Here is a 14,956-nt window from a genome sequence, read left to right as displayed (position 1 = left end):
ATGGCAAGAAAATATCAAATAAAATAAAAATTTCTCAACACTTCATGATATTTTAATTTTTAAAACTATCATATTTAAAAAATATTAAAAACAATCCTTTTGCATTTATTTCATTTTTCTATCACGGTGATATTTTTAACAATTAATAAATACATGAATTTTAATTATTACAGTTATAAAATTGGTTAAAATCAGTAATGAAGAAAGATATGCACAAATTATGCTGCTGTTTTTAAAAAATATCTGATAGATCTTTACCAACTAAAAGAACAAGAATCTTACAAAAACAAAATTAACAAACCTAAATCAGTAGATACCAATTCTTTGTAACTTCTCAGTTCTGAGTTCTTCATGGAAAGTAAAGTTAAAACTTTGGCAAATTCTTCCACAGTCAAGCAATCAGTTTCATTTGACAAAACTTGAAATGGTGAATTATCATCAGATTTTCTTGAAAACAGCCAATCCAGGATTCGATTTTCAAATGTCGATGAATTAACAGAACTAATATTCTGGATGGTGTTTTGAAAGCAGGCATTAACTGGAGAAAGTGATGGATAAGTTTCCAGGAAAACCCTTAAAGTCCTCAAGGATGCATATGTTACATGATTATTAGAACCTAAAAATATAATAAAGATAAATGGTAACTTTATATCAACTATTTACAGATATATTCTCAAACAAAGTTTTACAAAACACCTTCTAACAGTGACTTTTTTTAAGCAACAGTTATAAAAAAATAAGAAATTCAAAGCTCCATTTTTATTGTTCCAAATTTACTTAAGATACACAGAGAAAAACTAGCAAATAGTGCAATTTTAAGAGTACTTTTTGATTTAGAAGAAGGGAAAAATAAATAAAGAAAGAAAGAACAAAAGAAAGAAATAGAACAAGTCATAACCATGATGATAGGTTAATACTTCAAATCACAATTTTTTTAAATATTTGCTTATTAATACTGCAGTATCCAGTATTAAGGCAAAATGATAGTTTTCAAAGCCTCAAAATTCTTTTGTACAGAACTTTTGGGATTGTAACTCTTTGTTTTATTTTTAAAAAAAAAAGACTACCAAAAATTTTATAGTATCAAAATGAATTATATATTATGAAAAAGTAGAAGCACATGCACATAAGTAAAAAAATTCACAAATTGAAATTTAAAAAAAAAGGAAAATAAGAACCTCTAATCTGAAACATAACAGTATAATAATTTTTTAGGTTTGATTAGTCTGGTTTAATTCCATCAAACATGTGTATTCAACAATAATGAAAAGTACTGCCATAAAACAAACTTACAAATTTCTTTTAAATTTATTAAAACTAGCTTAATAATTGTGCTGCAATTAAAGATAATTTATGAATTTTAAGGTAGTATAAAAATTCTATAACACTTTTAGAAGTTATAATAAAAAAACTAAAAACTTTGTTTTTAGTTTTTTTTATTAACTAAATTTTTTAAAAACATCACTTTGAGGTGGATATTCCCAACTTCTAAAGTATGTTTGAACTAAGCTGTAAATTCAGTCTGTGCTGTTAAGAGCATTCCATTCAGAGCATAATAATTTTTATAGCACATATTTTATAGAAAAATTGCCATCCTTAAAATATTATCATGTTAAAAAAAAGAATTTAAAAAAATACATATGTTTATAGTGATATAATATCCAATAAAATATAATTATTACTTCACAAGAAACTTCCAAAATTAGTAAATAAAAAGTGCAACAACAGTATATTAAAAAAGTTTGACATACGCTAAATAATCACATAAACTTTGAATTTTTAACTTTCCTTTATTTCATCCCGGGTGGTATAACTTAAGTACAAGACACGTGGACAAAATATGTCCGCTCACAGAGCAGAAGAGAACGAAAAAGGGCAAGAGAGAGAAAATATTTTTCCCAGTGCTTATATACTACGAGATTTTGATAGGGCTTTCTTTACACATGTCAAATTAGGTAACTGATATTTTAAATGGAATTCACTTGGCTGACAATTTTTTATCCATTCACTCAGAGTGTGGGAACTTGTCAACTTCGGCATTTTTACAAAGTTCAGCTAGTGCTGAATTAATTAAATAGAAAAAAAAGGAATAAGATCAGGAAATAAGAGAAAATTTTAAAATGAAGTTAATATGGGTCGAAATAAGATAAAACTTTGGAAATTAATTAGAAATAAATTAAATTTTAAAATATCATTACACGTGTATGTGTGTGCCTGTTTGTGTGGTTTTGTATGTAAAGCTTTTGCTATCAATGTTCAATATCAAACATAATTTTTTCAGTAAAAACAATATTTATTTCTGAATATAGCTTGTTTGAGGTTTATATGTTTAGTTCAACAATGCTTCAACATTTATAAGAAGATTTAACCAATCCTTCAAAGCAGACTGCTTTGGTAATTACTTTATGGCTTAATGAAAAAAAAATTTCTGTTAATCATTTATTCATTTTCCAGAAATTAATAAAGAAGAAATGAAATAAACCAAAGAAGAAATATGAACGAATGTGGGGGAACTTAGGTGTATACATTGTGTAGTTATATGCATATATTGTGTAATTAAATACAGAAGTGTTAATTCCATTTCACCCCTTGAGGTTTGTTTGTTTTTGCTTTTATGTAGAATATTCATTAAGTGTAAAGTGTACTATTAACAGTCTCTTCTATTAGGCATATATAATAGTTATTTTGAATGTGATTTGCTTAAGATATCTTAAATTCAAAATTCTAATCCAAACATCAAAATTGCAAAAATACAGGTAAAGCAACAATTTTCCCCCGAATAATTTCAGATTTATAATAAAAGTAAGTACTAAAAAGTATTATGATAATCTTTAACTATTAAGATATACTTTTTACAGAAATTACTTTTAAAATTATCTGTATAAGTTTTTTCAATTTTCGTAACAATCAGACAAGTTATAAATAGTTTGAGATTTTTTCAGAATTCTTTATTAGCATAACAATAATATTACTCTTCATGTATGTTGATTGAATAAAAGTTTCAATTATGAATAGTACTTAGTTCACAATTTTTTTTAAGTATAGCATAATTTATTGTTATTTTTGCTTTAATATTAAAATTTTAAATATACAAAAGATACAAAAATTTATATAAACAAGCCTTTGTTTTTGTATATCAATATTTTTTTTTTTTTCTTTTGAGAGTTCGATTTTTGTTTTTTGTCTAGTAAAGAATTACAAAGAAACAAATTTATTTTCTAAGCACTCTAGAAAGAAGAAAACTTAATAAAATAATAATAGGGAGAAGTAAACTCCATAGTAAAGTTCCAAAATTGTTGAGAATTGATATCTACAGTCTGCTCTTGAATATTAAAAATAATTATTCAGAAAATATAACCATTACTGATGATATACTGATGGTTATTAGTTTCATAAAATAAAAAGAAAATTAATTCCTTTTATATGCATCATAGAAAATTCCTTCACAAAATTAAAAAGCAAAAACAATATTCATTTAAAATGAAATTTAAAAAAATAATAATAATGAATTCGTTAGTATTAAGTGAATTACAGAAAAAAAGCTGTGCAACAAATTTGCAACACAGATCAAAATTGGCTTTCTTTACCTTGAGTAAATAAATTATAGAATTCTACTTTAGGAACAATTAACTTGTGAGACAGCAAAGTTGACAACAATTTATGAGAAGCTTCATGGCATTGATTCATTAGTGCAACAGATCTGGGAAAAAAATAACAAAAATAATTATAATTATTGAACAAATTCCCATTAACTTATTATTCATTCTGTTTAAATTATTTTTATTATTCTAATCTTCAAAATAATAATTTTCAATCCACTTGATAAGTTTTCAATTAAGAAACAGACTGAATCAAAAACATATAAAATTTGGCATGCAAAATGATAGATACTATCTTCAAAAACCATATACAATTATAGCAAGTAGCTACTGCAACTGAAGATGGTTAAACAATACTTTAGATTACACAATTAATGAATATTTTAACACAATATTAACTTTCCAGCTCCACCTGGACATCGCAAATTTCAGTATCGTATCAGTCTTCTGTTATGAGTATTCATAGACTTTGATTTATTTCCATTATTAAGCATTATACAAACTGACTGTTAACTTTATAGTCATCCATGCTGAAATTGGCATCAACACAAGACAGATATGGAGCTCTTATTACTCAAATTTTAGCTGTCAAGTTGATCAAACTAAACAATCTATTAAGTTTTTTTTTATTATTTATTTTTTTCTACACTATTTAACATCTTTCAAGAATCACAATATTCCAGCAATTATTTCAGTAGTTGTATTCTTCTTGAGATTTCATAAGAGTATAAAAAACAAAAAATTCATCTCTATTCCAAATTGTTGAAGTCAGGCTTTATGCTCCTAAAATTTACCACTGCAATTCCTCTCCAATTCACATAATGGATAAAAAATGTTAGCCACTTGCATAATTTATTATCACTCAAATATTATTTAAATTGCATATGTAAATATTTTCAAGATGAGTTTCAGATGTTATTGCAGTGAAGAAAATGTTATTTACTACAATAACCTATATGCAAAACACTGTATTAATATGATGGGTGGAAGGATTGTAAAAAAGAATGGATCATACTTGATTGTAAAAATGCTTTTAATGCTAATACAGACTTTTGACAATAATGCATTTAAGAACTCTTATGTGTCTTTGTCTGTATTTTTGTTTGCAATATACACAATGTTTGTGCTTTGTTAAAACATGTAAAAATAAAATTGTTAGTTAACTCTAAAGAAAGTAGTATCTGCTCATCTGATGAATTTTAAGATTACTTTTCTGAAAACATCATCCATTGGAATTAGAATAATGGTTTAAGATTTTACTATAATATGAATAATGAGTTTCTAATTAGAATTACTTTGATTAATAGAAGTAAGGATATACATTTGCTGGTAAGTTATTTTTTAAAAGCTGAGGTGATTTCTTGTGTTTGCTTCTATAATTACTATGGATGAATAATACACCAATAATTAAATTAAAAAATGTTACTTAATTTAATTAATTAATTAAAATTGTTGAAAGCAAAATCTGTAGCACTGAAACTTTTCATATAAAATGCTTTTAAACATCTGAGCAATTAAAAGCTAAAATAGCAACAATAATTTAAATAACAATGTACACAATGCATAATGCAACAATCTGTACTTATAAAAAAAAAAAGTGTTTGTGTGTTGATCTGCAGTGTCCAGACGAATTTATTGCACTTACAAACCATGGAATCATAATGGCCATTCAATGTACCTAAAATCCTGAATCTTCAGTCAGATGCAGAATTTTTTAAAAATTCAATATTTTGTGTTGCTTTGAGCGGTTTACCCCCGCCCCCCACATATGCCAGTTCAGTATTGTTCCTTAAGGTCATGGGGAAAAGATCTCCGTATTAGCATACAGAAAATGAAAAGTCATTTTAAAGAAATCTAGTTTCAATATCTAATGTAATTGATAATTAAGAAAAATTCTTATATATTAAGAAAATCTTTGTAAATGAAAATCAAAACAAATTTTAAAGAAATAACTGAAAAATTTCTTTATAATTTAAAACAAGAATGATCAAAATATTTTATATTCATTTTTAATTAAATATTTTCTTGATAATTTAAAATATTATTTTCATATTCCACTGGTAAAAAAAAAAATGACATTTTCCATCCAAACTAGACTATTATAGGCATAGCATGTCAGATATCTTTCATAGCTCAATTTAACAAGGTCCCAAATGAGATACTAATGTTCCAAGAATCAAGAAAAGTATTTTTATACAATTAAATTTTAACAAAATAATTTGTAGAACACTTCAATCTCCCTCTTTTTGAATATCTCTTCATTTTCAATTATATATTTACATTTTTATCATCCACAATTCTGCAATATCACTATCATGGAACAAAGTAATATCACCATGTTACAAATAACACTATGCAGCTTTATATATAAGTCTTTAGAAGATAATTGTTATCCCTGAAAGATTTTTTTTTAAGTATTAGGTGACAAATTCTCTGTATTTTTGATTTTCTCTGTAGAAACTTTTTATAATGTACACACTAACACTAATGTTTTATAGCTACTTCAGAAACAACAGTAGGTTTTTTTTTTTTAATCAAAATCAGAATTTTAATTTATCTTTAAATCTTTGATATTTGTTTTCAGAAGTGTTGAATAGTATTTCAGAAACTACAGGAATCAAAAATATTGAAATACAAACTAAAATTTTACTTCAAAAACGTTTATAAAAATATAAATCTGTTAAAATAATTTATTAACTTATTTAAAACTAAATGAAATAAATTTAGAACACAAAAAATGTAAGTGTAATAAATACATAAATTGTTAAAAGTCGTTATATATGACTATTAATTTGCTCAATCAATTTTTATAACATATTTTAATAAATAAGCAGCTAAAATACATCCCCACATAATCTAATTATAGAAAAATTAACTTACTTGACAGCTATATCCCATAAACGTTGCCACTGAAAGTTAGTTTCAGAAAAATTTTCATTGTTACTAACACCAAATGACTCAACAAAAGACTGAAAGCAGGTCAAAAGCCAATTTTTTGTTTCAAACCTGAAAAAGGTTACATTTTTTAAGACAAATTACTGAATAACAAATATTGAAGAATACAAGAAAAAAAATATATTAACTGAACAAAAATTAATAATAAATTTTGATTATCTCCAAAAGATTTTATGACAGCTATTAATCTACACAACTGTTATTACAAAAAAAAAGCACAAAATATTTAGAAAACAAATTTAATTGCAGCAAAATCATATAAAAAACTTACTGATTGCAAGACAGATTAATGTCAATTAAAATTTCAAGTAAATGTTCTGCTTCCTCAATAGGAATGGTTTCAGGATATTTAATTATGTAAGCAGAAATTACCTGAAGCCTAAAATAGTGAAAAAACAAATTATACATTAAAATTCAACAACAAAATATATATAGAAAAAATAAGAAGAAAATTCAATTTATTTAACAATCTAATTTAAGCATAAGATAATAATAACTAAACTTCTTCAATTTATTAAGAAAAGCAATGTACAAAAAAAAGCAATAGATTGCACAAAGATTATACATAAAATATATTCTTATATATTTTAAGAATAAAAACAAATAAAATAATATATTTATAAAAAAATACTGAAAGCTTGAAAAAAATTTTAAATATATGTTTAAGATTTAAAAGAAAAATAATTGAATACGTATCATTCATTAATTGATAGATGAGTACATATAAATAAATAGAATACTCTAAATTAGCAGTGTTTCAAATAAAAATTTTATGTTAAAAGTATTTTTAAATTATTGCCAAGCTTCAAAATAAATATTATATATTTACAAAAGCACATATATATTATTAATTTTGATGACTGTGTTTAAAACATTTTTAATGTTACAAAAAATTATGTAATAAATTTTATCAATAGAAAAGATTTTGCATACTCACCAAGGCACAATTTTCGAAGAAGTCAAAGAATCAATAAAAGTTCTGAAGTTAACTTCAACTCGTCTCTTTTTAGATGCCTGAGTACTATCATGAGTTGATGACATTTGTGTAACATCTAAAGCGCCAACATTATCAACAAAAACTTGAGCACAGATTTCAACGAAAACAGACACAAATACAGGTTTGAGAATTGTTTCCTTACTGTGAGGGAAAAAAAATAAATAAATAAAAAATTACATAGGCAAAAAAAGACTAGGATAGAACCTTAATAATAGAATTTCAATAATAGAATTAACTCATGAATAAGTTGGGAAATGAATATGTCTTTCCATTACATAACATCATTCAAATTATTAATTTATGATATTCTTCAATGACTTTTCAGCAGATTTTATCATAAAAATAGTAAAAAAACAATTTTCATTATATAGAAAATGAAAAATTGTGTTACAAAAATAAGAATACAATTTTTCATAGCATTATACAAAGTTTTTTACATAATTTAATGAATTCCTGTGAATGCTGCTAATTTATTCATAGTACAAATATAATTAAAATATTGAAAAAAATACCTTTAAAAACACTTTTTTTTTCTTTCTTTTTTACTTATACTTAAGCTAATTTGATAGATTTTCAGTTATGTCTACCTTATATCACTGTAAATAAAAAAATAAATAAATAAAAAGTAGTTAAAATTAAAATGAAATCTCCATTGGAAAATTCAAGTTATCATGTGACAACATTATTATTTTTAAGTCATTATTTGTCTTAATTCATTTAAGTCATAAACCAGTTTAAACCGGTTTGAAACAATCACAAGACTCCTCTATTTGTCTCTATTCCCCCCCCCTCTATATATATATATATTAAAAGCAGGTAAAAAAATATGTGCTAGAAAGATGATGGTGAAAATTGCCATTTATGCTTTATTCATTGCCTATGCGATTTTGAGCTTTAAAGCCCCCTAACCAAAACAACATCATGTTCTCACATGATTAAAAAAAAGTTTTTTAAGGGGGGGGGCTTTTAAGAAATTTACAATTGTAGTGTAAACAAAATCCATCATTCTGTCTTTAAAACTCTTGAATGATGAATTCTTAATAACTTTTCAACAATTACCATTTAAAACCTTTGCAAAATATCAATATTTATACCTATACAAATATTGAGATTTCATAATGGATACATTAATTCAAAACCCATGTTGAGAATAATAATGAATTAATCACTCTGGGATAGTTGCAGTCTGAAACAGTTCAAACAGTCTGAAGGAAATTATTAATTGAATGTGTTTCCAAAATGTCAATTTTAAACACAAAATTGCAGAAAATATACGACTTATGAATAGTAATGTGACATATATTTCCTCTCAAACAGAGGGCATCAATTTCTAAACCTCCATATAAAAGATTACAATATTACATAAGATTTTTTGAAGAAATACACTCAACCCTTATAACAATTTGGAATTCACATTTTTAAGCAAATTATTAGATGAATGAATATGGATATTTTAGAATGCGTAATTTGACAACTTTTCAGTCATACATTTGAGCCATCTCAGTTTACTGACTATTTGGCCTGCAAAGAAAATGTCACATTTTAAAATTAATACATTCTTCATGATTTCAATAATTTCTTTTGCCTTTCATAATTACAACTAATATTTTGGCTTTTCAGAAGATTTTATTAATATTCTGTACCACAAGAATAAGATTTACCTGGATGAATATTTGTTCTTTTCACATAATTCATCTATTTCTTGTACAAAAATCTTGAAAAGATTCAAAAGGTGACTTTTCCATGAATTCCACTCATGAGCTCGGGCTCCCTTTTCATGTATCACAGTCCCTTTTGGATGATGAATAGCTAATTGAAAGCTCACAAATTCAAGCATCAATTCCTGTTTTTAAAAAATGAAAAATTCAAAGCATGCAAATTACAATGCTTTATTCTTTCTCATTATGCAAATTGTGAGAGAACAAGATGGGAATAAAAATTAACATATAAGAACAGGAAATGCATAGCAATAAAATATTTTTAAAAAATTAAGAAGAATTAACTGCAGATACATAAGCTATAAAATAAACCACAAAAAAGACGCAACAGATTTTAAAAATTAAAGTAATAACCTAACTATTAAATATAAAAAAAATTATTCAATGAATTGCTAAGTTTCCTTTGTGTAGTATAAATTAATTAATATTAAAATTTAAAATGGAAGAAATAATACAATCAGAAATGTGTGCATCTTCAATATGCACACATATCTGATTATATGCATGCACATAAAGATTAAAATCAGGAATGTATTTGAGATTTATAAGCTGCCAGATACGATGTATTAAAAAAGCTCCATCAAATGATAAATTCATGCCTGGCTTTTGATTCACATAAAAGAATGGTATTTAAAATTTATAAAAATTGAAATTGTTTGTAAAAGAATCTATCTCAAAGAATCGTTTGGAAAAAAAAATCTTGCAAAAATTGAAGAGACAAAAGATTTGAGTATGCTATCTGTAAAAAATATCTGAGAAGATTTTTCTAAACACCTGGGATTCTTGTTTTATACAATCAAAGCCTTCTGACTTCTAGTTACGAAAATTCTTTAGAGATTTATCAATGGCGGAAGAATTTTGTCTGATTTTGAATTTTATCATGCATTTTGTCTAAATTGAAAGTAAGCATAACACAATGTGATACTGAAATTCCTTAAATATTCTTTTGCAATACTATTGGACAAATTACAACAGGTTATCAGAAATGTGACTGATGCAAATGAAATGCAGAGCGAATAAACACGGTGATTCTATCCTTAAAAGTTTTTTTTCTGTTTCATTATCTTTACTTGTTGACAAAAGTTAAATAATTATTTTTAATGCACCCCCCCCTCCCCATGATTCTTTTAATGTGCTTCAATGTACCAAATGGATTTTATAAAGGTCTGAGAACGGTTACTTTAATTTTAATCATCATTAAATTTATTTGAAAATTAATAGCGCAAGCTAATAACTATTAAATAGCTTCCTTGAAAAAATACCAGTATATTAAATATCAAATGATAAAATAATTAAAGAAATCTGAAAAATCTTTATATACAAAATAAGAATGTATGTGGCACAGAAATTGCGCTTATTACTTATTGTTGGATAGCAACAATCAAATAAAAACAAACCATTTATGCAAATTCCAGATTTTAGTATCATTGAATCCAGTGCCTCAATTAGGTGAAATATTATTAAAAAATATTTCGATTGGATTTACTATGTCCCCAACGAGTCCATTCAGTAAAGAGAAGAAGATATATCTAAAAAAAAGCCTTTAAATAGAAAATTTAATCAAGTGAAAAAAAAAAAAAAGGGCTTTTAATACTGATGGTTTGTTTAGAAGATGTGAATTGACGTTCATATCCTTCAAAACAATTATTTTACAAAAATGGTCTTTATATTATTTTAAGGTTTTAAGGGTTAAGGGTTTAATGCCCCTTAATATATTATATTAAGGGGCACTTTATACTTATTTCATGATATCATTTTAATTTCAATATAATTATGCATTAATAATATTTTTAATTCAAGTTCATACATAATTTGTTTTGAAATGTTATGATGGGGTTCAAACTAATCCATTAATCATTCGATCATTTGCTTTTGCCAAACATTAACTCCGTGATAATATTTCACTTCTGCATTTATTTCACATACATATAGTTCTTAATTTGCAGCAAACTGATTCATTCGAATTCATTCTTTTTAGTTATATCAGATAACAAAGCAAAAATTTTAAAAATACATCACATATTAATCATTTAACAGACTAAACAAATCAATCTAAGTCAACAAACTGGTCGCCAAAAATGGCTAGTTCATATTTATTTATCTGTTCCTAAAAATTTCTTCATTGATAGTCAATAATAATTTAAATTACAATGCAGAGGAGAGTAATAAGAAATATCAATATGTAACAAAACAATCTGAATAGGACTCACTGTATTAAAAATAATTAAAGTATCATCACAGAATTTGGTACAACATTAATAAAAACTCCTTCAAATGATAAAGAAAAATTTCACAATTTTACAAAGCTTTCCAGTAGCCTTAGAATGATGGAAGCACATATTAAGAATTCATCAATTATAGTTGTTTATCTCTAATATCAAATTAATTTGTAACATGAACGCAACAATCACATTAAAAATAATTTTAAAAAAAAAAAAGACAAGAAAATTTTTGCAAAACATTATATTTCATATAAAAAAAGGAATAATCAAATGAACTAACAGAACAAATTTCAGAAGGTCTTGTTTTCCATAATTGCATTAAAGGAAACATGACTGATTCTCCAAGTTGACATAGTCGAAGTCTGCAATCAACTCCAAAAATTCGGCAAACAAGCAATAAAGCTTTCAACAGATTTTCATGATGATTGCTTACTTTTTCTGACCTAAAAATATAAATAATTTAAAATTACAACTATGCATCTCTAATAAACTAAAATCTGTTACAAAAAAAAAGGACAGGCTAAATATTATATGCTACAATTATATTTTATATCAAATATCAATTGCAAGAGAACAAGTAGTTTGCCAGGAATATTGGTAATATTTGTTTCCCAGTAAATTATTTAGACAAACTTCATGTCCATGATTTTGAAAAATTATTTGATATTAAAACTATGTTATTTTATCTATCTTACCCAGGCTCTGTAAAAATATAAATATCCAGATCATCTATCTTCTAAATATTGTAGTATTGCAACATCACCTTTTTATTTGTTTTGTAAGCGATATAAAAAAGGATCCTTCCTCCTTTACTTTCAGTAATGGGAGAAATGTGCTTAAATATTTGATGAAACAACGAAAATGGTTTCAATTTCAAGACAACAATGTAATCTATAATTGTAAATTAGGCAAAAAAAAAAACTATATATATATATATATATACAGATCGAGAGAGAAAATTGCCAAAATTTCAAAAAAGAAAAAAAAAACTAAAGCATTTTTAAATTGCTATCATTAAAAAGATAGTTTTTTAAATTTTTAAACAGTGTAAAATTTGTGCAGTAATATTTTTAAAAGTTGTAAAAAAAGTCTGAATTAAGCTTAATTTTTAATTGTTAATATATTTTATTTGTTATGAAGTTCATAAAAATAAATCGGATGAACTGGGCGGCTCATATATTTAGAATGGATGATGATTCCATATTTAAAAAAAAAAATTCTATTACATAAACCTCTAACAAGTAGGAAAAGAGATAGACCCAAAATGAGATGGATGGAGTCAGTGGAGACAGAATTCTTGGCTATCCAGGAAAGAAACTGGTGCACGTGTCAAAAATACAATGCAGTGGAACAGAATTCAGAGAAAGACACTGGCCCACCCTGGGCTGTCTAGCCAACTATGATGATGATAAAGAATAGATTTATTAAAATTTATTTTTATTAAGATGTGGAAAAAAATTTCTCTGAGGTGCACTTCCTTATACTCCGAAGTATATATGTGCCAAATTTGGTGACTTTAGATCAAACGGTCTATCTAACCTGTACAGCAATAATACACACATTCACCTTTATTAATAGTAGAGATAGAGATAGAGAAGACCAGACTTCTGAAACCAGTAGATTTGCTAGGTATATTGGTTATATTTAATTTAAATTTAATCATGCAGATATAACTCATATTTATGATTCCACCAAATTGCCAAACATTAAAATAGTGTTATTTTAATTATTTTATATATTTTCTCTTCCTCATAATTATAAATCTTTCTAATGGAGACTAATTCCAAAGCATCATAGTACTATTGAAAATATAAATATATGGTTTATATATATACACAATCACTATCATTATTTGGCATCACTAAAAAGAAATTTTTAGTTTTGAAATGATGTTACATTTATTTCTGGACATTAATATTTTCAGAAGTTATCTCATAAAAAATACTAAAATATAGCTTAATTTTTAATTAATTAAAATTTTAAAAATAATTCCAAGCTGCCTATTTCTACTCTCCAAGATATATGAATGCTAAATTTGGAAATTTTAGGTCAAAAGGTCTGGCCTATAAAACCCAAATACAGGTATGCTCACACACATACATACATACATTTATCTTCATTATTAGTAGAACTTAAAGTCCATATAACAAAAATGCCATTTTTTACACTATTAGCTTAATCAAAATATTATATATAGAAATAAATGTGAATCAATGTATCTATTATATATGAAAATAAATATAAATTATAAAACTCCATAGAAAATTTTAAAATTCAATTTTATTGAATACATAATAGTTTTATTTAAAAGAAACTTACTTAACAGCATCAAATATATATTCGAAAAAGTCAAATAGTTTAGAGACTTCAAGTGTTCCCATGTTTGATCTAACAGTCAGTAAATGTAATAGAACTTGTGTCATAGAACTTCTATCCCAACCATGAGGAGGATTTTTTATGATTTTACAATAAAACCATATGGCAGCTACAATCAAAAAGAAAGTAAGTACTTTAAAAAATAAACAAAAAAAAATATTAAAAATCATTACAAATCAATTGCAGATTTATTTGAAAAAAAATTCTGATATCTTATTCTATTTTTATTATACATATGAATGGATGCAAATGTATATTGAAGTTCTGCACTTTGGCTAAATCATCACTCCTCAATATGAATAAATTCACAATACTTTTCCTTTAGCTCAATAGTAATGAAAGTGAGCATTGTATTCTCATTGTACAGTGAGCATTGTGAATATCAAGATAACAATTTTAAGTTGGAAACTGTGTAATTTTTCATGGACTTTGAGGCATACGTTTGCTAGGTTTGAAACAAAACAGAAAAAAAAAAAAAATCAACATTTATGTTTAGTGACAGTCACAGCTAAAGTAACAAAAAAGTACCTTGAGCAAAAGCAGAAAAGTATAGAAAATTACTATTTACAGTTTAAAAAAATCAGATAATGGCATCACAACAAATTACCATCAAAATCAGCTGCTGGGATTTTCAAACACATGAATGGGTCAGATAAGACATTTTTTGACAAGGCATGAGAATATTCACAGCCAAAAGCAATTCTAGTATACGATTCATGAAGAACAGCTAATATGTGGTCCATGACTGGTTTAGCCATATCATATTGTTGATCTGGAAAAAAAAGGAGCATTTTAAAAAATATATATATAATGCAGGCAAAAAAAAAAAAGCCTGAATAAATGAATTCTTAAATCATTCATTCAACACCAACTGGATTTCAGTTCAATTGTGTAATAGAGTGATGATGATTGATTACAAAATATGATCTGCTCAAAGATGGTATACATAAACAGAATTGCTCATTAATTGACTATCAATTCACCATTGTTATTGATAAAAATTTAATTAATTAATTCTTTTCATTCTCAAGACAAAAAAAGTAAAAAAAAAGATAATATAATTTGGTTACACCTTAACTTAAATGAAAT

The 14,956-nt window shown here is 25.4% G+C and overlaps 1 protein-coding gene across 1 annotated transcript in view; it reads right to left on the bottom strand.

Annotated features, from left to right (window-relative positions):
* LOC129976379 (serine-protein kinase ATM-like) overlaps window positions 1-14,956 on the bottom strand; it is a 106,396-nt gene that overhangs the window by 87,211 nt on the left and 4,229 nt on the right. The window contains exons 5-13 of the mRNA XM_056089911.1: window positions 14,475-14,639; window positions 13,811-13,976; window positions 11,772-11,934; window positions 9,213-9,394; window positions 7,492-7,692; window positions 6,826-6,933; window positions 6,480-6,605; window positions 3,588-3,700; window positions 302-616 (exon numbers count right to left, since the gene is read on the bottom strand). Coding sequence (XP_055945886.1) covers window positions 302-616; window positions 3,588-3,700; window positions 6,480-6,605; window positions 6,826-6,933; window positions 7,492-7,692; window positions 9,213-9,394; window positions 11,772-11,934; window positions 13,811-13,976; window positions 14,475-14,639 — 1,539 coding nt within the window. The remainder of the gene's footprint in view (window positions 1-301; window positions 617-3,587; window positions 3,701-6,479; window positions 6,606-6,825; window positions 6,934-7,491; window positions 7,693-9,212; window positions 9,395-11,771; window positions 11,935-13,810; window positions 13,977-14,474; window positions 14,640-14,956) is intronic.

This window comes from Argiope bruennichi, chromosome 7, assembly GCF_947563725.1.
Source record: "Argiope bruennichi chromosome 7, qqArgBrue1.1, whole genome shotgun sequence".
NCBI classification, from domain to species: domain Eukaryota; kingdom Metazoa; phylum Arthropoda; class Arachnida; order Araneae; family Araneidae; genus Argiope; species Argiope bruennichi.
Note: the sequence above shows the minus strand (reverse complement) of the source record. Positions and strands in the feature narration are given on the sequence as shown.